This window comes from Bombyx mandarina, chromosome 08 (assembly GCF_030267445.1).
Source record: "Bombyx mandarina strain Sakado chromosome 08, ASM3026744v2".
Lineage (NCBI taxonomy): Eukaryota > Metazoa > Arthropoda > Insecta > Lepidoptera > Bombycidae > Bombyx > Bombyx mandarina.
Window position 1 is genome coordinate 5,652,930 of NC_143215.1, and position 26,993 is coordinate 5,679,922.

Genomic DNA, 26,993 nt, shown 5'->3' on the forward strand with positions numbered 1-26,993 from the left:
ACGTTTTATATATTAAGTATATATAAAATATATGTAGATGATAAACACCCAGACAACGAACGAACGAATCCGTTCCAGTTTTATCCGTTCCAGGTGGGCGAGCTAAATCCTGAAACTTAGATAGGGGTGATAGCTTTTGCGATAATACGAGATTGAATATTAACAATGATAGAAGAATGTAAATCGATAAAAAATAACATTTCATAAAGAATGCATGCAATACTAATAGTATTGTGGTCGAATGTTTCTATTCAGTTGTTATTTCAAAACCTACTTGTGAACAAAGAGTGGGTCGTGACTGTCAATTATTAATGTGTCACATAGAGTAGACTAAAAATGGGAGTTATAGAATGAATACTAAATCTAAAAAAAGCAGCATTGAAGATTAAAAAAAACGTAAATAACATTTTAAAAAATCCTTAAATTCTTATATCAGCAATACTTTTACTTTACTTCCGAACACACTGCTCTAATATTATCAAAATGACATCTAAATACTATTTCCTTATTCTAAATCAATTATGAAATATCACGGATACAAATTAACCAGCCTTTTCATCACCGTGAGCAAACACGACAATACAAATCTCTCTAATTAAGGTAACGCAAACAATTGTACTGGCGAATACAATATTACGTTCAGGTGTGTTCAGTTAGTGTGAGCTTACAGAGGGTTAATTCTGAAATTGGCACACAGAGGACTTTGTGACCCGGATTAAGTATTATAATTTTGTTTTTAGATAAAACTAGCGGACCCGATAGATGTTGTTCTGCATATACAACCAGCTTTCTTGAAGAGCGGTGCCTCCGTCCTAAGAACTGTCGTTCGTTTTCGTTTGCTAACGTCAAGAGAAGATTTTTAAATTATTCTTTACTGGTGGTAGGACCTCTTGTGAGTCCGCGCGGGTAGGTACCACTACCCTGCCTATTTCTGCCGTGAAGCAGTAATGCGTTTCGGTTTGAAGGGTGGGGCAGTCGTTGTAACTAAACTTGAGACCTTAGAACTTATATCTCAAGGTGGGTGGCGCATTTACGTTGTAGATGTCTATGGTCTCCAGTAACCACTTAACATCAGGTGGGCTGTGAGCTCATCCACCCATCTAAGCAATAAAAAAAAAAAAAATAATAATAATAGAATGATTTGAATGAATGCATACACAAAAATTCATTCAAGTCGATCCAGCCGCTTAGTTGCAATATAGATAAATAACTTAGATACCGAATGCAGCGCCATATGCCGAACTGATTTGTGAATCTAAGCCATCCAGGGCGTCACCCAAACGCATACAAAAAAATCATTCAAATCGGTCCAGCCGCTTAGGAGGAGTTCAGTGACATATACGATTACACGTAGAATTATATATATACTTATATATAAAGATATGCCCTATAACCATATCAGTAATGAGATCGATCAAGATCACCAGCTTGTGACCACCAACAGTTGATTAACTTTAAGTTATTGTGTTTACATAAGACGAGAATGATGCACAAAAATCGAAACCACCGCGTGATTCGATCCTCTTCTGTCATTCCACAAGCAACCATGGTTTATGAACCAAAATTTACTGGCATCGACGTCATTAAAGGACTATAATAAACTTGATCTATGTTTTTAATTGTATGTTCATACATAAAAGAATGCAGCATAATGCAGTCAGTTTACGTGCAAGGGAAAATCGTTAAGCATTATAATTGTAACTATGACCTCATGCCCCAAGGTTGGTGGTGCCATTTATGCTGTGGATGTCAATCGGTAAAAACTTAACATCAGATGCCCCGTGTCCTCGTTTTCCTATCATCAGCATTAGTCTACAACCACCAACGCGTAGACCTACTTTAAGGTATAATAATGACCTGTTCTCCGCTGACTGCATTCAGTGGATACTGACAGCCTTCAACAAGTCATTAGTACATCTTGTGGGGGGCCGTACCCATGCTGCACTTCTAGTACGTGGCCGCCAGTCGAGAAGTTTCTAGCCCCAGCGGCTATTTGGTCTACGAGCAATGTACCCTGCCCACTGTCACTTCAAACACACAATACTTTGAGCTGTGTCTGTTATCATGGCACTACTGTGAATCACCTTATTGCTGATTCGATATCGCAGGTAAGTTCCATATTATTAGTCTATCAAAAGCAGTTCAAAGCCTATAAATATCATGATAATGTATCGACCAGGTAAACCAGAATACTAATTTAGCAAATTGAACTTTATGCTTTTAAATCGTGTAATATTTCGAGAACAAACAAACCATTAATCAGCATTTAACTTGAAAACCACCAACTCTAATATGATCCAATTTAGGTCTATTGATAAATTTCGGGCTTTTCGTTGATGGTACGGTAAGGGTTTTATCAGACATGAGATAAATGCACACATTTAAGGCAAGAATTGAAATGGATCCTTTTAAATCCGGTCGCGCTCGCCGACAATTTATAAGATTGAGAGAATGATTACTGGCGGTTAACGCTCGGGATTTGTGTAATATCTTTGTCATTCTCTTTTCACATAATAGCAATGAATTTGATTTAAATGTGGTTTCATGAACATTTCAATATAATTCAAACGGATTGTTTTACAATTCAATTTCGACGCTGCGTAGTAACGTGTGTTTCATTTTTATTGTCGATAAACCCTACATAATTTCCTTCTATATTGAATAATGAACAAATCACACATTCGTGTTTAAGTGCGGTATAGCTCATATGCATTTCAAGACAACAAAATTTTCATGGTTGTTGATGACAAACTTCTGTAAGACCCTTCTAGTAGTAGCTTCTTATTCTCCCATGTCCACCCAATGCTAAGTGTAGGTCTCTTCGAATGCACCCCATTCTCTTCGGTCTCTTGCCTTTCGCATCCAACCCCTACCAACCACTTTGACCAGGCCATCGGTCCACTTTGTTGTCTGTCTGCCACGTTGCGACATCCAGTACGAGGTTTTCCCTCCAGTTGTGCCCCACCGATTATCAGTGCGACGACATATGTGGCCGGCCCACTTCCACTTTTTCCGAGCAATCGCTTTGGCTATGTCAGTCAAACCAGTTAGTTCTTCTGCGGATTTCAGAGTTGCACACTCTATCCCGTAGTAGTAGCAGGTACGGCAATTGCTAAAATACCAGGGCCACAGCCAAGTCTCTGTCTAATAGCTGATAGCTATTTTAAGAAGTAACCACCACCATCGCGGTGAGTTTCTTCCAGAGTCGGACACTACGCAGCGAAAGAAACAATCTACGGATATGCACATACAATTCGAAATGCAGCGGATTCAGGTAATACGAATGAACCCTGCTGCAAAGATATAGTGCAAATAGGGAGCTGATAGAATTATTTCGATTAATTCCTCGGAATACTTATATAATATAAAGTCCAAAAAACAGAATGAACCAAAATCTCCCCATTAACTCAGCGCGGCGTTTTGATACATTTCATTAAGTTTGTATTCACTTGGTGATGTCAATGGGCTACAACAATAACTCCACGATGGATCGAAAACTCGTCAAATCTATATAACAAAAAAATGTTTTCTTTAGTTGAAAGCCAATTTATACTTCAAATATTCGAGGTTGTTAATAAAAAATATGGTCGCCTACGTAAAAAATGCTCGGATTACATTTTGTTTAAGGCAGACGCGGTTCTTGTTAAAATTGTCAAAGAATAAATTGAATAAAGCGCCATAAACTTCGTGACTTCAGGCTAATGGGAACGTAGTGAGGGTACCCCAATAATATTCTTTAATAATAAATAAGAATCAGTTACGCTGCAATTATTTTAAATATTTAACGTAATTGATAAATTTTCTAAGGCATTTATTCATGCTATTCAGTTAGATTCTCATCGCTAATTGTTTCAGACGCTTATTTAGATCATAATTAGCAACACCTATGTCCTTTATCTTTATTTTTTGGTAGTCTGTTTGGTTTCCAACTCCAAAAACGAATGATTCCAAAACATACAGCACAACTATTGCAAGAAGCTATTTAAGTTAACATAATACCTTAAAAATGTTTTTGTTCAACTGTTAGTTTCTAAGAAGACTGAAATAAATAAATAAATAAATAAACAAACAAATAGCAAGAGCACAAAAATCGCGCTTTATCATACATGAAATGGGTCGTCGAGATATAAAAACCTCAATTCGGCCCTGCAATGAAGCGTAACCATTTGATCCAACAAACTAAGCTTATCACTCCTTCGGGACCCGGAGTTTCTTCGCCAATAACTTTGCGGGATATGGGTACATTCTGGTACCATCTTGAAAAGGTCATCTCCGTAATGCCTAGCGTTGATACAGGTCGTATAGAATATCCAATCATATGCCATTTTCGTGTAATTGACTTTTGGACATTTTTATAACAAGATTTGTGGAGTTTTCAGTAGGGATCTCGTTCTTTTTTTAGTTTTAGAAAAGGAATGCACTTGACCTAAACTTTGAGAAATCGTGTATAATATGTACAGTAAGTCTTCTTGGATTAGGTAGTTTTTATTTTTACTCAAATTCTATTTGTTTGAACTCAATTGAGATGTCATAGGAGATGTTAAAGATATTTATTTATATTAAAACAAAAATTATCTACACTCCTCCAGATAAGAATTCAGTTTCCTTTTAAAAATTATTCAATGGTCTTTTATATTTTTAGACACATCACAGTCGAAAAAATATTGTAATTATGATTGAAATTATAAATGTTTTTTTATTTATTTCTCTAGTAGATAGACGAGCTTACGGCCCACCTGATGGTGAGTGGTTACCGTCGCCCATGGAATTCAGCAATGCCAAGGGCAGAGCCAAACTTTAAGTATTCTACTGCCTACCGTTAAGTATTCTCCACAAACCACAAGCCTCGTTTGAAGAAGGACACGTCAAGCCCATGCGTGAGCCCATATGGATGGGTACGATCGTCCTATCCATTTTTATCCTAAACCAATAATTCTGCTTTGAAGATTAGACACAACCTCGTGATCGTTTGGAACCTCTGGGTCTGCGGAGGGACTTCGGTTGCCTCTGTATTTTGTACCGTATGTTCCATGGGGAGTGCTCTGAGGAATTGTTCGAGATGATACCGGCATCTCGTTTTTACCATCGCACCGCCCGCCACCGGAATAGAGTTCATCCATACTACCTGGAGCCACTGCGGTCATCCACAGTGCGTTTCCAGAGGTCTTTTTTACCACGTACCATCCGGCTATGGAATGAGCTCCCCTCCACGGTGTTTCCCGAGCGCTATGACATGTCCTTCTTCAAACGAGGCTTGTGGAGAGTATTAAACGGTAGGCAGCGGCTTGGCTCTGCCCCTGGCATTGCTGAAGTCCATGGGCGACGGTAACCACTCACCATCAGGTGGTCCGTATGCTCGTCTGCCTACAAAAAAAAAAACAACCTTGTGGTGGGTTTCGTCAGTCACGTTCTGATAAACTCCTGTAGCCACTTAGACCCAGACGTGCTTTAGCTCATCCAACCGTCTATGCAGTTATAAGTTACAAAATAGTTAGCAGTTATAAGTACAGAAGCTTTAAAATTTGGCGATTTCGTTGCTCTGTCATATTTTCATAGAGACCCTATCTTAGTAATTTATGGCCGCATCTATCATTTTGTTCTACCGGTTAAACGTTTCATATTCTACGTGAAAATCATATTAAAGTGTTACGTGCTGTTCATGAGGCGTAGAACATTGTAAACCTTGTCTTGTTGCGGGTTACAAGCGATGGATGACTCAAGCTCGTAACCGCCCGAGCATCTGGTGAAATATCGGTACAAAAGTCACTCGTATTTTGAATCATACAGAAGTTTGAAGTCGTCGTGGCCTAAAGGATAAGGCGTCCGGTGCGTTCGTGTTGAAGCGATACATCGGTGTTCGAATCCCGCAGGCGGGTACCAATTTTTCTAATGAAATACGTACTCAACAAATGTTCACGATTGATTTCCACGGTGAAGGAATAACATCGTGTAATAAAAATCACATCCGCAAAATTATAATTTGGGTAATTACTGGTGGTAGGACCACTTGTGAGTCCGCGCGGGTAGGTACCACCACCCCGCCTATTTCTGTCGTGAAGTTGTAATGCGTTTCGGCTTGAAAGCTGGGGCATCCGTTGTAACTATACTTGAGACCTTAGAACTTCTATCTCAAGGTGGGTGGCGCATTTACGTTGTAGATGTCTATGGGCTCCAGTAATCACTTAACACCAGATGGGCTGTGAGCTCGTCCAACCATCTAAGCAATAAAAAAAAAGATGCATTGATACGTACGGCTAACGAAAATGATTTCAATTTAATTCAAACAGATATTAAAGTTATTGGCTTATTGTGGCTATTCAGTGCAATCAAAAAGACGTCGAATCAGGTACACGCTTCTTCTTCTTTTTCTTCCTAGCGTTATCCCGGTCTAGTGCCAAGGTCCGCTTTCCAACTTAAACTCATCCACTTTGCCTGGTCTTCTGCATCCTCCTGAGTGAGGTTATTCTCCTCCATATCCGCCTTTACCACATCCAACAAGCATTTCTTGGGCACTATATTTTTTATTTTTCCTCCATCAAAATTTATTCTTTTACTATGTAGGACTTCACATAAGGTCGTACTTTTAATTGTATTGTAAAACAGCTGTCCCATTCTTCGAACTGGAAGGCAGAATCGTTTCGCGGCAGATAAAGGCAATATGATTAGTACTGGTGCGGATTTAAAATTACGCCCGAAATTATGTAAATAAAATGATAACTACTTTTGGAATTTGCAGAGGTAGTATCATAAACCATAAACCATCGATAGCCAGCGATTAGTTTTAACAAATGTATATAGTACAAGTGATGTAGACTCACTAATAACCTTTTTTTAACCCACAGGCATAAATGACTTACATAGATATGCCTATGGGTTAGATTTTTTATTAAACTACGAGTATGACTATCCATAATATGTATGTCACAAGACTTTATAGAAAGATTTTTCATAAAGTTACTATATTGTGTTGCAGTTTATCACCCTTGGGAAATACAATCTAGATTGAAATTTTCTTCTCATAACAACGTACATTCGCTCCCATCTGCAATCTAGTTTCGTGGTAATGATGCCCTTTCCTAAATGATTACAACACAAGCCAGTGTGAGTTTTATTGTTGAACATAAAATTCCTAAAAATAAGTCTGCGATCGGCTGCGAGGTAAAGATTCCTTTTCTTGGATGATTACAAGAAAATTAGGTGTAAATTATAAAGAGAGAGATAGAGAGAGGAAGAGAAAGAGAGAATATACTTTATTGCACACCAAAACATAATTAACATTAAGGAAACAGTCAACAAGCACATATATGTATTTGTACAATAGGCGATTGGAACATAGCGTTTCCAATGATAAATCAGCGTCCTGCATCCTACGTAAAGTCTCTCTGAATGTCTGAATTTCGAATGTAAATAATTGAATTAGTACAATAGTTAAATGAAAATACATTTTGAGACAGCCCTATATTATTATATTCTTTAAAAGAAAATATCTCCTGTATCACAGTATTTATTCTACAAACCTACAAACCGATATTCGTTGGATGTTTCTTTCAGAGTTTTTGTTCAAATTGTTACATTTTGACCCCAATATAGCAATGCGTAACCTTTGTTCTACTTTATTAATATAATGTACAATATCTATGGGATTATGTAAACAGTTATTGAAGGGCATTCAATTATTGGTTAAACTGTAAGTAGTAATTGTATTTATTATAACTCTGAGTCAAATATATTGATTTTATTATAATTTATTACAACATTAGTGTCTCTCAAAATACAAATGTCGAATTTGGTATACTCGTACTGTCTCCAATAGACGACCAGGACTTAATCATTAAGCATCTTAGTGGTTACTAAACTCAAAACAAAGAGTTCTCTCCGAAATATATCGCCAAAATAATATCTAAATTCGTAAAACAGATAAATTAATCATCCTTTGCGATTACACAGACAACGAAGTTAATTAACTTACGAGGACAAAATCTGAAGCCAAATGAAATCATGGCTATTCTTCAAGCCTGATGACACAAATGCCTTTCAACACACAAGTGGAATAGTAATTGTATCAATACCGACTAATCTATTCGAAGACGTTCAATAAACTCGCGCTACAGAATCGACGGTACCTAATATTGAATATTTGTAAACTTCGACGAATAACGTAAAAGTCGTCCGAGACCAAACTGGATCATATATATATATATAATTTTTTTTTTTTATTGCTTAGATGGGTGGACGAGCTCACAGCCCACCTGATGTTAAGTGGTTACTGGAGCCCATGGACATCTACAACGTAAATGCGCCACCCACCTTGAGATATAAGTTCTCAGATCTCAGTATAGTTACAACAGTTATAGTTATTTGAAAGGTCTGAAAATATTGAACATCAAATTTAGCCGTTAAAGCCGAGAAATCTATAACTAGTCAGGTCATAAGTATTGTCACACAGTAAAAACTTTTCTTTTAGAATGCTAGCCACAAAAAAGTTTATTGAATTCGAATTTCGAATTGTTCATGAAAATAAAAATGTATACTTTTAGAATTTTACTCATTTTTAAATAAGGAGTGGACGCTTAAAGAAGACCGTGTTGCAGTTATTGCGTTGCATCGTTGCGGTTACGCGCCAATTCAATTTTTTAACATACTGAAAAATTTGAACATAACCAAAAGATTCGTTTATCGTACCATCAAACGATACAATGAAGACTAGTGTAGATGACAGGTCAAGAAGTGGTCGCCCTCGGTCTGTTAGGACTCCAGCAGTGATAAAAGCTGTGAAGGCGCGAAAATTCAAAGAAATCCCAAACGTAAGCAGAAACTGTTGGCCCTTCAGATGGGGTTAAGCAGAACCACAGTGAAAAGGGTGTTAAATGAAGACTTAGGGCTTCGGGCATATCGAAGAAAAACAGGACATCGTTTGAATGCTCGTCTAATGGACCTGAGACTGAAGAGATGCCGCGCTTTGTTGAAGCGGTACGCGGGAAAAAAATATCGGGAAATTCTTTTTTCGGATGAAAAATTTTTTACCGTAGAAGAGAGCTACAACAAAATGATAAGGTGTACCCATACAGTAGTGAAGAAGCGAGCAACCGTATTCCGCGTGTCCAACGAGGTCATTTTCCATCCTCGCTCATGGTATGGTTGGGAGTTTCTTATTGGGGCTTAACAGAGGTACATTTTTGTGAGAAAGGTGTAAAAACGAATGCAGTTGTGTATCAAAATACAGTCCTGACGAACCTTGTGGAACCTGTTTCTCATACCATGTTCAATAACAGGCACTGGGTATTCCAACAAGATTCGGCGCCAGCTCATAGAGCGAAGAGCACACAAGACTGGCTAGCGGCGCGTGAAATCGACTTCATCCGGCACGAAGACTGGCCCTCCTCCAGTCCAGATTTGAATCCGTTAGATTACAAGATATGGCAACACTTGGAGGAAAAGACGTGCTCAAAGCCTCATCCCAATTTGGAGTCACTCAAGACATCCTTGATTAAGGCAGCCGCCGATATTGACATGGACCTCGTTCGTGCTGCGATAGACGACTGGCCGCGCAGATTGAAGGCCTGTATTCAAAATCACGGAGGTAATTTTGAATAATCTTTAGTGTCATAAGAATCTATGTTTTGTTAAGTTCATTTTGGTATATGAATGGTTACATAATGAATAAACTTGTTTCAATTATTTTACATTAAACATGTGACAGAATTTATGACCTGACTAGGTATATACCTAGTCAGGTCATAAGTATTGTCACACAGTAAAAACTTTTCTTTTAGAATGCTGGCCACAAAAAAGTTTATTGAATTCGAATTTCGAATTGTTCATGAAAATAAAAATGTATTACTTTTAGAATTTTACTCATTTTTAAATATGGAGTGGACGGTTAAAGAAGACCGTGTTGCAGTTATTGCGTTGCATCGTTGCGGTTACGCGCCAATTCAAATTTTTAACATGCTGAAATTTTTGAATATAACCAAAATATTCGTTTATCGTACCATCAAACGATACAATAAAGAGTCTAGTATAGATGACTGGTCAAGAAGTGGTCGCCCTCGGTCTGTTAGGACTCCAGCAGTGATAAAAGCTGTGAAGGCGCGAATTCAAAGAAATCCCAAACGTAATCAGAAACTGTTGGCCCTTCAGATGGGGTTAAGCAGAACCACGGTGAAAAGGGTGTTAAATGAAGACTTAGGGCTTCGGGCATATCGAAGAAAAACAGGACATCGTTTGAATGCTCGTCTAATGGACCTGAGACTGAAGAGATGCCGCGCTTTGTTGAAGCGGTACGCGGGAAAAAAATATCGGGAAATTCTTTTTTCGAATGAAAAAATTTTTACAGTAGAAGAGAGCTACAACAAACAAAATGATAAGGTGTACGCACACAGTAGTGAAGAAGCGAGCAACCGTATTCCGCGTGTCCAACGAGGTCATTTTCCATCCTGGCTCATGGTATGTTTGGGAGTTTCTTATTGGGGCTTAACAGAGGTACATTTTTGTGAGAAAGGTGTAAAAACGAATGCAGTTGTGTATCAAAATACAGTCCTGACGAACCTTGTGGAACCTGTTTCTCATACCATGTTCAATAACAGGCACTGGGTATTCCAACAAGATTCGGCGCCAGCTCAAAGAGCGAAGAGCACACAAGACTAGCTGGCGGCGCATGAAATCGACTTCATCCGGCACGAAGACTGGCTCTCCTCCAGTCCAGATTTGAATCCGTTACATTACAAGATATGGCAACACTTGGAGGAAAAGGCGTGCTCAAAGCCTCATCCCAATTTGGAGTCACTCAAGACATCCTTGATTAAGGCAGCCGCCGATATTGACATGGACCTCGTTCGTGCTGCGATAGACGACTGGCCGCGCAGATTGAAGGCCTGTATTCAAAATCACGGAGGTCATTTTGAATAAACTTTAGTGTCATAAGAATCTATGTTTTGTTAAGTTCATTTTGGTATATAAATGGTTACATAATGAATAAACTTGTTTCAATTATTTTACATTAAACATGTGACAGAAGTTATGACCTGACTAGGTATAAAAATGAATTGCTGTTCGTTAGTCTCGCTAAAACTCGAGAACGGCTGGACCGATTTGGTTGATTTTGGTCTTGATTTATTTGTGGAAGTCCAAAGAAGGTTTAAAATGTAAATAAATATGAAAATGAAAATAACAATTTTGTTTTCCCTTTGTTGTGTCCCCCGTCGGACGGATTCCTTTTCCGCCTTTTATTTATCGATTGAGGCACTACGAAGTCTGCCGGGTCATATAGTAAGATATAAAATACCATATTGGTAAGTACCGCTTGAAAATAGTGAATTGTAAGCACTGGATTAGATTCTTACAAAAACAAACGTGCTTAACTGTCATTATCGTAAAATTTTCTAAATAGCACCGCATCTTTCGTGGCATTATTGAGGGTGCCTTAAAATTCCTGTGAAAATGATGGGAGCCATAGCATTCTTTGGAAGTAAGAAAAATATTGTTGTGTTGTCTGATTCAACTATGGTGATGACGGTTTGAAATCACATAAAATATACTTAGTTATCGATGAGAAGTCCAAAATATTATTAGGTTATTAAGATATAGTGCGAAAATAATAAAAGTGAGTACCGCGGCAGTACTGTAATAGTTTAAAGTAGTCAAATTTTAGCAGCATTACCATTGTTAGGCTTTTTCAAGAATTAGAGCTAAATTACATTTATTATTAATTAACAGTTCGATAGAGCTCTTAGTTGATTCACACATACGACCTGAAAGTACATTGCTGGGAAAGTATTGTAGTTTAAGTGATTGAAATTGGTAAGTAAGTAATTACTGGTGGTAGGACCTCTTGTGAGTCCGCGCGGGTAGGTACCACTACCTTGCCTATTTCTGCCGTGAAGCAGTAATGCGTTTCGGTTTGAAGAGTAGGGCAGCCGTTGTAACTATACTGAGACCTTAGAACTTATATCTCAAGGTGGGTGGCGCATTTATGTTGTAGATGTGTATGGGCTCCAGTAACCACTTAACACCAAGTGGGCTGTGAGCTCGTCGTCTAAGTAGCACCGCAATATAACAAGATATTTCGCAATAATATGCGCCTTACTTCATTCGTATGATAAAATGGAGAGTTTACGTCAGTTCCGACTGCGGTTTAGCCCGAAGCAATTTGTTAAGTGACCAATTACGTGTAAATGCTTAAATTATAGGCACGCATACTGCCGTGGATGGAGGTCGACAAGGCCGGGAAAATCATTAAAGTTTTTTGTTATCGCAATGATAATTCGAAGATCGGTTAATATTTTATCGACTTTTAAAAAACCGTGTTTATTACAAGCAAACTGGTTTCGGAATAGTACTGTTGGATCTGTGCTTATATGAGCGTGTGTGATATTATGCAGGGTGATAATTATTAATAAGACGCGACAGTTTGCAACCTGTTTATTTTGCGACGACTCGACACAGACTGTCCAAGCTAAGCCCGCTACAGTACTATAGATTATAGAGAATGCAATGAAAACGTCACCATATAACATTGAACTTACAGTCTGCCTTCTCCTATAACAACGATAAGTCTGCAAATGCAATCACAAGATTCCCTCACAAAAGGAATAAGCAGAACGGCTATACCAACTCGTCCAATACGTCGTAACGTAGTGCAGATTCAAGATAGGTATTACGAGAGATTTATGCAAGAAAATAGAAAATTAATATCAAATCACAAAAGGTTGTCGAAGTAGTGGTTCAAAGAAACTGGCTTATAACTGTGACTTTTTTATAAATATATAAGATTATTAGGTATGTTGTTTTATTTATATGTATTATATGTTTATTAAAATAAAACTTCAATGTGTTGCTTGTTATTTCGGACAAAGAAACGACATTTAAAGTTTATTTATAATCTAGTTAGAAATTATTTTTCATAAAATTTTATACAATGACATAATATTTATCTGTCAAGGCTTCTCCACTTTACAGCACATGCGCGGACGTTCCGGCACATGTCGACAGCGCATGCGTGACATAATTAAAATTAAAGAAAGGAATAACTTTCTTTACATCTCCCCTCTTAAAGTAGAAAATTCACACAGAATTTTCTTTAAATTAATTCTTTTTCAATTTCCTCATCTTCATTTTCTTCTTTTACGACAGGAACTGGAATAAGTTTTGTGATATGAAATAGGTTTGATTCTGTTTTTTTATGACCTGTATCTATTCTATATATTGACTTTGAAATTTTGTTTATAATTTTAAAAGGTCCGATTTTCAGTTCATCCAATTTTTTTCTGTTAAGCTTGTTTCCATTTTCCACATACACCATATCTCCTACATTAAATTCATAGTATTTCCGATTTTTGTCGAATAGTGTTTTATTATAGTCATGAAATTTTATTGTATTCTCAAGTGCGATTTTTCGGTCATTAATCCAATCATTATTGGATTTTCCTTGCTTTAATTCATTTGGTACGACAGTAACATCCGTTCCATATAAAAGATAACTTGGTGGATAGCCAGTGACTGAGTGATTAGTATCATTATATTTATTTGCACATTCCTTAGCTATTGTGGTCCAAGCTCTTTTTTTTTTATTGGAGTTTACTCCTTTAGAATCGATTTACATATATAGGCCCGGGGTATGAAAATTATGGGGACCAAAATCGTACTAGCATGTCACACGAAATGCGTTATGCGCCTGATTGGCTCCTGATTGCGTGATGCGTGCGCGCGCCAATCAAAATCGTACTAGCATGTCACACGAAATGCGTTATGCGCCTGATTGGCTCCTGATTGCGTGATGCGTGCGCGCGCCAATCAGGAGCCAACGCGCGGCCGCGTTATCGCAGGTGACGCCGGGCTGCTGCGCCGGCAGTCCGCCACAAAGCCTCGTACTGATCGCGCGTTTCTCTCATTATTGTATTTTCATATATTTGTTAGTCGTTTGTTTTGTGTCTCGTTAATTTGTTAATAATCTGTAGTGTATCGTGTTGTCGTAATATAGAACTATTTCTCGTATTGTTTCGTTTAATTTTTTATATCCAGTAAACTCCAGTCGTGCGTCGGAGCGGACACACACACTTTTGGAGTTTACTCCTTTAGAATCGATTTACATATATAGGCCCGGGGTATGAAAATTATGGGGACCAAAATCGTACTAGCATGTCACACGAAATGCGTTATGCGCCTAGCATGTCACACGAAATGCGTTATGCGCCTGATTGGCTCCTGATTGCGTGATGCGTGCGCGCGCCAATCAGGAGCCAACGCGCGGCCGCGTTATCGCAGGTGACGCCGGGCTGCTGCGCCGGCAGTCCGCCACAAAGCCTCGTACTGATCGCGCGTTTCTCTCATTATTGTATTTTCATATATTTGTTAGTCGTTTGTTTTGTGTCTCGTTAATTTGTTAATAATCTGTTGTGTATCGTGTTGTCGTAATATAGAACTATTGGAGTTTACTCCTTTAGAATCGATTTACATATATAGGCCCGGGGTATGAAAATTATGGGGACCAAAATCGTACTAGCATGTCACACGAAATGCGTTATGCGCCTGATTGGCTCCTGATTGCGTGATGCGTGCGCGCGCCAATCAAAATCGTACTAGCATGTCACACGAAATGCGTTATGCGCCTGATTGGCTCCTGATTGCGTGATGCGTGCGCGCGCCAATCAAAATCGTACTAGCATGTCACACGAAATGCGTTATGCGCCTGATTGGCTCCTGATTGCGTGATGCGTGCGCGCGCCAATCAGGAGCCAACGCGCGGCCGCGTTATCGCAGGTGACGCCGGGCTGCTGCGCCGGCAGTCCGCCACAAAGCCTCGTACTGATCGCGCGTTTCTCTCATTATTGTATTTTCATATATTTGTTAGTCGTTTGTTTTGTGTCTCGTTAATTTGTTAATAATCTGTAGTGTATCGTGTTGTCGTAATATAGAACTATTTCTCGTATTGTTTCGTTTAATTTTTTATATCCAGTAAACTCCAGTCGTGCGTCGGAGCGGACACACACACTTTTTTTTTTTCTCGTATTGTTTCGTTTAATTTTTTATATCCAGTAAACTCCAGTCGTGCGTCGGAGCGGACACACACACTTTTTTTTTTTGGAGTTTACTCCTTTAGAATCGATTTACATATATAGGCCCGGGGTATGAAAATTATGGGGACCAAAATCGTACTAGCATGTCACACGAAATGCGTTATGCGCCTAGCATGTCACACGAAATGCGTTATGCGCCTGATTGGCTCCTGATTGCGTGATGCGTGCGCGCGCCAATCAGGAGCCAACGCGCGGCCGCGTTATCGCAGGTGACGCCGGGCTGCTGCGCCGGCAGTCCGCCACAAAGCCTCGTACTGATCGCGCGTTTCTCTCATTATTGTATTTTCATATATTTGTTAGTCGTTTGTTTTGTGTCTCGTTAATTTGTTAATAATCTGTTGTGTATCGTGTTGTCGTAATATAGAACTATTTCTCGTATTGTTTCGTTTAATTTTTTATATCCAGTAAACTCCAGTCGTGCGTCGGAGCGGACACACACACTTTTTTTTTTTATTTTCATTTATTGTACATCTGATCTTATTTATTAATGTCTGATTTAGCCTTTCGTTCAGGCCATTAGAGAATGGTGCATTTACGGCTGTAAAGACTAACGTTATTTGTTTATCTTTTAGGAATTCCTTAAATTCTTTTGAATTAATTCCGGGGTATTGGTCCGTGAGAAGTATTCCAATATCTTCAGTTTCTGTTATATTTGTAATTAGTTTAATAAAATTATTAGCGTTCTGGGTTTTTGAAGTTAATATGAAAGCATATCTTGTAAAGTGATCCACTAACAGGTGTAGATATTTCTTTGACGATCTTGAGCTTCCAAAACCTCCAATGGTGTCTATAGAGATTATTTCAAATGGCTTTTTAGCTGGGCCTAGATGAGACATAAAACCAAATTTATCATGACTTCTTGATTTATTTTTAATACAAGTTTCACAGCTTCTACTAACTTTCTTAATATTGTTCATCAAATTTTTGGCCGTATAGTGTGGACTTATTGTCTTCTGCATTTGACCTATTCCGATGTGGCAGAAGTTTTTATGTACTTCTTTTAGGAGTTTGATACTAAATTCTTCTGAAATAATAATTTTTTCTCTTTTTCTGACCTTTCTTAAGTATACTTTGTTTTTTTCAATTAATTTATTTTTATTTCTTTGTATATCTTCATTTTTATTTTGATCTATTAAAATATCTTGTAATTTAACCAAGTTCACAACTTTTAACAGTTCATCTGTATTTTTGTCCGATTCTAATACTGGATTCCTGCTCAGACAATCTGCTTCCAAGTTTTTCTTTCCTGGAGCATATTTTATTTGAAACTCATATTGCGATAGATAATATGTTAAATCCCCTAACTCTTCGTCTGTTCTAGATTTCAAATTCATGTTTTCTAGTGGTTTGTGGTCTGAATAAACTGTGAATGATTTACCTATCAACCAGTATTGCCAGTATCTCACAGCTTCTTTGATAGCAAAGCATTCCAAGTATATTGCTTTTTTTTTCTTTTGAGATTCATTAAGCTTTTTAGAAAAATAAGCCACTGGTTTTTCTGTTCCATCAGTCTGTCTTTGTTTCAATATAGCTCCAATACCTTCTAAAGAAGCGTCTGTATATATAATTATTGGTAAATATGGATCAAAAATTTCAAGAATTGGTTGGGAGCATAGCAAGGTTTTTACAGTCTCAAATGCTTCTTGGCATTTATCAGACCAAATGAATTTTTGGTTTTTTTTTTAGTACATTATGTAACGGGTCTAATATTTTTGCACGGTTTGGTATAAACCCATGGTAAAAGTTAATTTTTCCTAAAAATTGTCTAATATTTTTCTGTGTTCTTGGAACAGGAAAATCCTTTATTGAAATCAAATTATCATTTACTGGTTTAATGCAATTTTTTTGAATTATATGACCCAAGTATTTTACTGAATCAGAAGCAAATGTGCATTTAGTAAATTTTAACCTGAAACCTTCTGTTTTGATTGCTTCAAAAAGTTGTGTAAGATGGTTAATGTGATCAGAAAAGGTTTTTGAAAATATAAGAATATCATCGATAAAATTAACTGTAAAATCCGTCAATTTATACTTTCTAAGTATATTATGAAGTATTCTTTGAAAAATGGCTGGAGACGTTTTTAATCCGAATGGTAAACAAGTCCACTGATAATGCCCATCTTGGGTTACGAATCCTGTCTTATTTTTGTCTTCAATTCGTAGAGGGATCGACCAAAATGCAGAATTAATGTCTAGCGTTGAAAAAAAATTGCAATTCCTGGTCTTTAAAATTAGATCTTCAATTAAGGGAAATGGTTGAGCTTGAGGTACTACTATTTTATTTAACTCTCTAAAATCTATACATAACCTAGATCTTTTATTTTCTTCTTTTTTAAATGCTAATGTTACAGGTGCAGCGAAAGGACTGTAGGATTCTTCTATCAGCTTATTATCTAGTAATTTTGCTATTTGTGTTTCTATCTCTTTTTTATCTTCTATAGTGCACCTGTAGGGCCTCTTGCTACAATATCTATCCATTACTAAGTCGATTCTCGCTTCATACCCGTTAACAGTACCAACATCGTATTTATCTTTCGCAAAAACTGATTTATATTTATCAACCAGTGTATTTATTTCCGATCTTTGATATCGATCAAGATGATTTAATTTAATTTTAAAATTTTCTTCTTTTACATGTTCATTAAAATTTATTTTGTGTTCTTTTGTCGAATTATTGCTATCTTTATTATTTATTTCAATGTTTGCCTTTTCATGAGTTGTATTTTCTTCTGTTTTATTATTTAGGTAAAATTTCTGTGTTATTTGTAGATCTTCATTTTGTATTAGTTTAAAATCTTTTATTAAGTCTAATCCAATCAGAAAATCATATTTGAAGTTTGGTTCATCAATTATGTATACATCAGCATTTTTTTCCAATTCAAAGATTTTTATTTTTAAGGTTGTCAAACCACTTGTTTTTTTAACACCATTAATTGTTACTAAATCTGCTTCATTCAAACTGTTTCCTTTTCCTTTTAACTTTAGTATTTTTGAATTAATTAGAGAAACATTTGAACCAGAATCATAAACCCCATATATTTCTAGTTTATCATTCAATAGTAGTTTGACATTAATTAATGGTGTTACTATTCGTTTTTTTGATTAGTTTCGTTTAACTCTGCTTCTATCACCGAATTGTTTACATGCTTAATGAAATTTTTCTTTAGTTTTTCATCTTCCTTGGCTCTAAACCAACACGTGGACTCAGGGTGATAACGAGAACCTTTATTCAACTTTTCACAAATCTTGCATACATATTTTTCTTCATTTCTATTATTAGTTCTCATATTTTCATTTTTCATTATAGGCATATAGCTTTTTTTATTTACCAAATGTTCATACTTACTCACTTCATTAAACAAATCCACTGTATCTTTTAATGTTTCTCTATTAATCCTATTTAGTATGAATTCTGGTAAACCAGCTGCTACTAGATCCACTAGTGTATCTGTGTCAATTGTTCTTCTCATATCCAATAACAGTTTTTCTTTTCTCATGGCGTAATCCAATAATGAACCATCCTTATATTTAAAGAATAGTGCGTATCTAACTGGGTTCCAGCCTTTGTTTGCAAAAGATTCACAGAATTTGTTTTTCCAAGTTGACCATTCCGAATTCATTGTCAATTTTATTACCATTGAACTATACCAGTCCACACAAGCCTTATCCATAAACAATCTAAGTATTTCAATTTTCTTTTCATCCTCTGTTACATCAAAGCGTTTACATTCACTCTCAAAAATATCAATCCATTGGTTAGCATTAGAATGTTTACTTGTAAATTTTTCAATTACAAACTTTTCTGCAATTTTTGTCAAGTTTTGTTCTTTAACTTCCTGTGTATTTTGTACAAATTTCTCAAACAATTTTTCCAGCGTACCGGTTTCTGTTTGATATGCAACAGAATTTTTTTCTTGGTTTATTTCTTCTAAATATTGATTCTCAAATTGTAAATTATCGTCTTCATCTATGTATATTTTATTGAGTTCATCTGTCATTGTAATCCAAACCCTTCTGACCTGGTATCGTTTTTTCAAACTATTTTTCACCTTATTGTAAGCGGCTGTTTTCAATATTTCCTTATGATAACTAATTGCTTGTAGCTCTTCAGGTATTGAATAGACTTTATTATCACTTGTGGTTATTGAGGTAAGCGAAAGAATATTTGATTTTCCATCACTTCCAGGCAATAGTGTAAATTCAAAACGTAGTTTATCCATCTTTGATTATAGTTTATAAACAAAAATGTCGTTTTATAAGATTATTAGGTATGTTGTTTTATTTATATGTATTATATGTTTATTAAAATAAAACTTCAATGTGTTGCTTGTTATTTCGGACAAAGAAACGACATTTAAAGTTTATTTATAATCTAGTTAGAAATTATTTTTCATAAAATTTTATACAATAACATAATATTTATCTGTCAAGGCTTCTCCACTTTACAGCACATGCGCGGACGTTCCGGCACATGTCGACAGCGCATGCGTGACATAATTAAAATTAAAGAAAGGAATAACTTTCTTTACAAATATATAAAATATTTGTCCTTATACTGCTAGAGCACATGTGCGAAAAAATGTTCCTTATATAAATATCACGTTCCGTAACAATTGCCGCGTAAGTAAAGATCGTCTTATATATTACTCTCAAATATAACAAATGTTTTTAAATTATATTTAACTAGCTGACCCGGCAAACTTTGTTCCGCCTTAGAGGCAATAAATGAGCAGACTTTTGATTTTATCATGGTCAATTTCTTATTTGGATAATTAATATAAATTAAAATAGCAAGTATTTTAATACTTTATTGACCATGTATTTTAGCTGGTATTATTATTATTGTATTTTCTTGTTCTTCTTTAGTCCTTTCACTCGCAATGTTTCGAATTTTAGTTGCATTACGGCTTCGTCGGGAAAGATTTGATAGTGCTGGTCGCGGCATGGCTTTCTTAATGATTACCTATCTCGGCACAATAAATAGAAATTCGAAACAAACACATCAACCGGTCAACTTCAAAATTCTACTATAATTAGCCATAGACTACATTACGTTTAGCTGTCAGTTGCATTTTGTTATTCCATATCAGTTGCGCTTTTTTATACCACGTTTTATGTCGCGTCCCACGGGAGCGTGATAAAAAGTCCTATGTCCTTCTCCTGGTTCTAAGCTACCTCTCCACCAATTTTCAGCCAAATCAGTTCAGCCGTTCTTGAGTTATAAATAGTGTAACTAACACGACTTTCTTTTATATATATAGATTTCATTACGACTTATGTCAAAATTCTAATTTCTTTCATAAGAAAGTATTTCAAACATTTTTTCGTTAATGACATAATCAATTATAATTTAGTTATACATGAAATGTATTGATGTTACTTCAGTAAGGAACATTCATTCAAAGCGTCTTCTAATAAATTGAATTAAATATAATCAAGGAAAAAGCACCTAAAAACTACTAGAGACGCCGGTTCCTTGTCAAATCAAGAGCCCTTGATAACTTCACAAGCTTTACCCAATTCACTCATTGGTCTGAATTCATCGGGATTAGATCGGAATGAGCGATATCAGTGAACGCCGGTACTTTATGTTGATAAAAATCGACCAATTTCCTTTGGCACGTGACCGGACTGGATCTGCTGAAATCTTGATCCGTCACGTCAGAGTTAAGGGAGAAAAATCAACTTGCGATGCGTACGTGACGAACCACGGGTATAGCTTCGATATACGGGGCCGAATCGTTTCATACTAAACGAGAATTAATCCAATTTTGCAAAAACAAAAAAAAACAACAAAATGTTTTTTAGTAATACTGGAATGAATTTAAGTTTTTTTATTGCTTAGATGGGTGGAAGAGGTCATGGCCCACCTGGTGTTAAGTAGTTACCGGAGCCCATAGACATCAACAACGTAAATGCCGCTACCCAACTTGAGACATGAGTTTTGGGTTTCAATTTCATAGTGAAACCGAATTTCATAGTGAAGTCGAACCGAAATGCATTACTGCTTCACGACAGAAACAAGCAGTTTCAGTTTGGATCGTCGTGGTCTGATAAGGATAAGGCGTCCGGTACATTCGTATCTTGCGATGCCACAGTTGTTGAATCTCACAGGCAAGTACTAAACAAATGTTCACGGTGAAGGAATAACAACGTGTAATAAAAATCAAACTCGCAAAATTCTAATTACTGGTGGTAAAACGTCTTGTGAGTTCGCACGGGTAGGTATCACTACCGTACCTATTTCTGCCGTGAAGCAATAATGCGTAAAAAAAAAGTAAAATTACGAACGACAACTTCATCATTTTATAAAATTTTATTAACACTATTAAGATCTGAATTTGGATCTTAATTCTGTATTGAATGATGGCTTTTTAACTACGCTGTTTCTTTTGAATGTGTGATAATGTTTGTCATATAACTTTTCTGTTGTGTATTCTTATTTTAGATTAGAAAAAACACACACAGAAACTCCTTAATTTCTCTAGTTCGGTAAGCAGACTAAAGGATAATGTATTTTACTTATATTTTAGTAAAACGAGTCCTTCTAAAAGGACCGGCACGGCAAACGGAATTAATTAAGTGCACGTAGCTTTTTACTAATTAAATAGCAAATGGACATTAATCCGGAATGGATACAAAGTCTAAGTGATCCCGAATAGGATTGAAATTGTATTATCTTCAAGGGAATACCTGGCATGTTTTGTTGTGACTCACCGTGACATATTTAAATGCGTTTACGTTATTTTAGTTGAGAACCACGTGGAATTCCCGGTATTGAGATCGTGAATGTAAATGCTGCCACTTATCTTGGCATATGAGGTTAAAGTTCTGAATTCTTAATTTTACCAACATATTGATGTAATTTCTCACGAACAGTCTAACGTGAAACATGGCTATCCACAATGCAAGAGTGTAGAGAGTTTGTAAAGCAATAATCGTTCCATTAAGAAGGCATTGTAGTCTTTATTTTCACATATCAATGCCACTTTGCCTATATAAAAGATAAGACCTGTACTGTTTCTATTGAGCTCTGCATTTGGGCTTTAACATTTTTAGTGATAGGATACATCTATCATATCATAGGAATCTGCTCTGGTAACCTAAAGTTACGATTCGATCCACTTTATATGGTGGGAATAGCCGTTATAGATTACAATAGAGACTTCAACATCATCCATCGAAGTTGAATAGCGCCGTTCGCGTTTCGAAGCTTATGAGTTCCTCTAAAACCTGGGCCGTTGACATTCCATTAACTGTTGGAGACAAAACGAGACTCAAAATAAAATGCATTTTATCTCTCGAATAGAAATGCTGCAGTCACGAAAGTGCTCATGAATATTCAAGTCATTTATATTTCGAGAATCTGTCTCAGAATGTTTTGCAACAAAATAATATAACAGGGACAAAAAAAGCGCGGTATTTAAAGTAGTTTTAATAAATCTTGTTCAAACATTTCAATTCGGAACGCATTAATTACTACTGTTCGAAAACCAGTATGAATATTGTAATCCACTAATTTTATCATAGTAAATTATTAGCCTTGATTTTTTTAATAGCTTGTAATTCGATGGTATACTTCAAATTAAATAAAAAAGTAGGAATTTTAATTAAACAAACAATGACAGCATCAAATACCGAAATATAGATTGACAAATACACAGCATAGCGTTTTTATTATTATTTTGAACATACAGAAACACGAATAGAATTTGATATTTTTCTCTTTTTGGTAATTGATAATCTAAATATTAGTGTAAATATTTATAATGATAAAATACAAATCATAGATGCAAAAACGAATGAAGTAAAAGAAACATCAAAGAAGAAACAGGAAAATACCCTCCCTATGGCAAAATAGATACATGAAGATATAACCAAAGGTTGATTGATGTCGGCAAGCGGCCGGTCGTAAAACTCATGCCAAATCCCTATGCATCATGATAACAGTTCATGCTGCGCTGATCCCACAAAATGTGGGATAAAGGCAAGAAGAAGAAGTAAGCGTGTGTTTTTTTACAGCCATTCCTTATTCATTAAAGCCTGACTTAATCCGAAATCCAGCAAATTTGTTAAATTATTCCACACTAACTAATAATTTTAAAATTATCATAAGCTATGAATTTATACTTCAAGCCTGAAATGCTGTCGTGATAAAATAATTACCGACAAAATAATTTACACAAATTTACTGATCAGATAGCCACAAAAGAGTCTTGAAAAAATCATAATGCGACAACAGGGATTTTTTCCAAATGGAAATAACACGTTTCATAGTTAATCGCCTAGCCATATATTCTATTCTTGAATAACCGTCATCGACCGTTCCCAAAACGTCTGAAAACAAATCCGTAACTTGTTTATGGTTCATGTGCCTAACTAAACATAATTTTGGAGCAAAAATCCGCTAAATCAATGTTTACAGCTAAACGCCTCCAAAATCATTACCTATACAATTTTCATGTCAACTCACTTAGCTTACAGAATATATATTATTATAATATATATTCTTCTGTTTTCAATAGAACTACCTTTAACATTCAGTCAGAGTTCGGGATCAAACCGAGTTGCGCGAAACAACTGATGACATCTGTACCATTAGTAATACATAAACCCCAAAGTTCGAGAAATAGTCGGGATTGCTAGATTGATAGATGCTCCTAGATTGCGGTTTGTGATAATGATGGGTCAGTGGATCTTATACGGAATTCAGTCCGATTATTAATCAGAGAATTCCGCCTACTACTTTTCCAATATTCCTTCGTAAAGGCCTCGGGGTTTCCGTCACCTTACAAACATAGCACCCGCCGTTCGTATTGATTGATGCTACTATAAAGGAGTTCAAAACTTACTGAAAATGTAATTTTTTATTAAATAAAAACCCTGCATCACAGTGTGATTCACTATTAATTAGCATCATATAATCAAGATTGAAGGAGTTGAATTTAAAACTTTATGTGCTTACTGTCGTGTTGTGAACTCACACTGCTTCCTTATAAGGCTTTTTCTCTTGCCTTTTGGTAGATAAAACTATTACTTTAAATTTTTGATTATAATTATTGATATTTCTTCTTGTTGACCTTATCCCACCCACTACGTGGGGTCGTCGCATGTCTTCTTTTTCCTTTTAGGCCTATCATACGTCATCTCCGCACTCAAACCTTTCTTTCGTATGCATGTATATCCTCTTTTACACATTCCATCCAATTCTTTTTACGCCACCTGATTATTATAGTAAAATTTATATAAATATTATTTTTTCTATCACTATGGACACTGCAGCTAATTTATTACCTTATATGATATTATCCACCTGATTGGCATAAGGAAAACCGCCCTTTGTAAAAAACTATTTGTATTTAATATTTTGCATCTCTTTGGATTTTATTTTCATGTAGAATTAATCATACTTCACTCTAGTCATATAAATTGTTGTATGTTATACCTAATTCATTCCCATAAGATGCAACAAAATTTTAACGTCGTCGGGTCAATGAGATTAATTAGGCTTCCTTGTCTAATAGGCTACTAGAATCCACGTGAATGCCATCACCTAGTTTGAGACCTGACTTATAGTTTAAGTCAGGAATCAGATCGAAATGTTATGACGTGTTCTTCTTCAACTGAGATTCGAGAATAATCCTCATTGGCAAGCAGAGGCTTAGCTGTGGCCTTATCTTTGCCGACGACTTTGAGCGATGGTGACCACTTACCCCAGCTGGGCTCCATGCTCGCTGTCTACAAAAGGAACAACAAATAGAAGCAGTCGAAATGTTTAACGTATATTTAATCGCGCTTTCTAGCGCTATAAATAGATAGGATTTAGGTACATAGCTCGTATGGGTTCACAATACTCTGTACCAATAATAAAATTAAAAATAAATTGGTATGCTATTGGTCCAACAAAAAAATCATTAAAGGTTTATTTTCTGTCAATTAAAAGCATGTAAAGTAAAAAGTAAAATTACATAATAATATACCTTTGCATAGCTTGCCGGCGTCTAGCATCACAAGGTTTTATTATATTTTTATCTACTAATTTCTTTAATTGCACGATTCGGTTCTCTCCAACTCGATTAATTATTAATAAATTAAGCAAAAGCGTTTCCTAAAACCAAACTGAATATTTGATTGCTCGCTACAGAATAAATTAAAAAAAGTATCATCAATACCATGAATTAAATTCAGTTAGTATTTACTTTAATTTTAATTACTAATATTTGTTTTTTTTTCTGTTAATGAATTACTTTTTTCAATTATCATAATGTGTGTGCATTTAAAAGCACTTCAACCCTATGGAAGGAAAAAGTTGAAATATGCTAGAGCCCTTACCTTTAAGAATATAGAACAGGACGCTCACCCAGAAGCCTGGACTCACTTCAAACAAGTTGCAAATATAGAAAAATCGCAAAAACTACTTCACGCTGGCCGACTGTCATCCGAGCGTTCCAAATTGAAAGTTTCACATTCACACTAACCGTCAAGGTGTACTAAATCCGAAATTGACAGTAGACACGATTTAGTTTGCAGCCCAGTTCCGATGGATATTAAAAATTTAGTGTGCGAACGGATAGCGTCGCGACACGGGCGGACGCAACGGCGTTCGGGATTCGACTGAAGAGGAAAGCGACGGAAAGCTTCGACTTTACACAGTGTAGGCGGTTTCAGACATGAAGCTCCGAAAAGTTTTTCCGGTAGTGTTTTCGGACGTTGGCCGTTAATTTTCCGGTGATCTTTTGTGTTCTTGTACGTTTTTTGCGCGGTTTGAGTTTTAATGAGTAAAGTTTAACAAAAAAAAAAAAATTCCGCGCACAAAAAAGTGGATACCAAATTTATACGAGATTTGAATTTTGTCGCAATTTTTTTTTATTGCTTGGATGGGTGGACGAGCTCACAGCCCATCTGGTGTTAAGTGGTTACTGGAGCCCATGGACATTTATAACGTAAATGCGCTACCCACCTTGAGATATAAATTCTAAGATCTTAGTATAGTTACAACGGCTGCCCGAAACGCATTACTGTTTTACGGCAGCAATAGGCAGGGCGGTAGTACCTGCCCACGCGGACTCACAAAAGGTCCTACCACCAATAAAAATCAGTTTCAAAAATAAAGAACGACCACCTATCAGTTGCAAAAATACATTCCAATATGCCTTATACAACTTCCTTTAATGAGGAGTAGTATCCAAGATTATAATCGGTCAGTTTATTCTTTCATTAGTTTCGTTTATCTGAAGATCAATAGAGAGGAGGGGCGATTTTTATAACCCAAAAAGCAAAACCTCGATCAATCAAACGGTAATTGAAAAAGACAAACAGATAAAAACGAAGAATCGCTGTTCGGTTCAGAGTAATTCAATATTGTTTTCTTAATTATAGGTCACTATACGGATCGTACATAAATAAGAAAACTTAAACAAAGTCCGAACTTGTCCAAATAAAGTCTAAATGGAACGAGGGAAACTTGATCGATCAATGTTTCATAGAAGATAATTCACCTTGACACAATGTTTCAGTGACCAACCTTGTTCAATGCTAGACTATTCAAAAGGTATATTTATAATATGTATAACATTATTTTAATGGCAGATTTTAATAGAAATGTTTTTTATAATCTGTGACATATAGCCGGTACAAGTTTTAATTTTTTTATTGCTTAGGATGGGAGGACGAGCTCACAGCCCACCTGGTGTTAAGTGGTTACTGAAGCCCATAGACATCTACGACGTAAATGCGCCACCCACCTTGAGATATAAGTTCTAAGGTCTCAAGTATAGTTACAGTTACAACGGCTGCCCCACCCTTCAAACCGAAACGCATTCCTGCTTCATGGCAGAAATACGCAGGGTGGTGGTACCCACCCGCAATTATAGGGTCATTCATGGTATTCGAAATAAATCGGACCTCGTTACCTCGCTG

The 26,993-nt window shown here is 36.3% G+C and overlaps 2 protein-coding genes across 3 annotated transcripts in view; both read right to left on the reverse strand.

Moving 5' to 3' along the window:
* Positions 1-25,700, reverse strand: part of LOC149502485 (uncharacterized) — a 166,769-nt gene extending 141,069 nt beyond the window's left edge. For both annotated transcript variants that reach the window (XM_089729044.1, XM_089729043.1), the window contains exon 1: positions 25,407-25,700. The gene's annotated coding sequence lies outside the window, so the exon portion shown is untranslated. The remainder of the gene's footprint in view (positions 1-25,406) is intronic.
* On the reverse strand, positions 18,156-19,309 carry LOC149502487 (uncharacterized). Its single transcript, XM_089729042.1, has one exon. The coding sequence runs from the start codon at positions 19,292-19,294 to the stop codon at positions 18,161-18,163; it is 1,134 nt and encodes a 377-aa protein (XP_089585168.1). The 5' UTR covers positions 19,295-19,309; the 3' UTR covers positions 18,156-18,160.
* Positions 25,701-26,993: the final 1,293 nt, after the last annotated feature.

Excerpts from the sequence above, each read along its gene's own strand:
- LOC149502487 (XM_089729042.1), bottom strand. The coding sequence starts at position 19,294 with ATGGATAAACTACGTTTTGAATTTACACTATTGCCTGGAAGTGATGGA.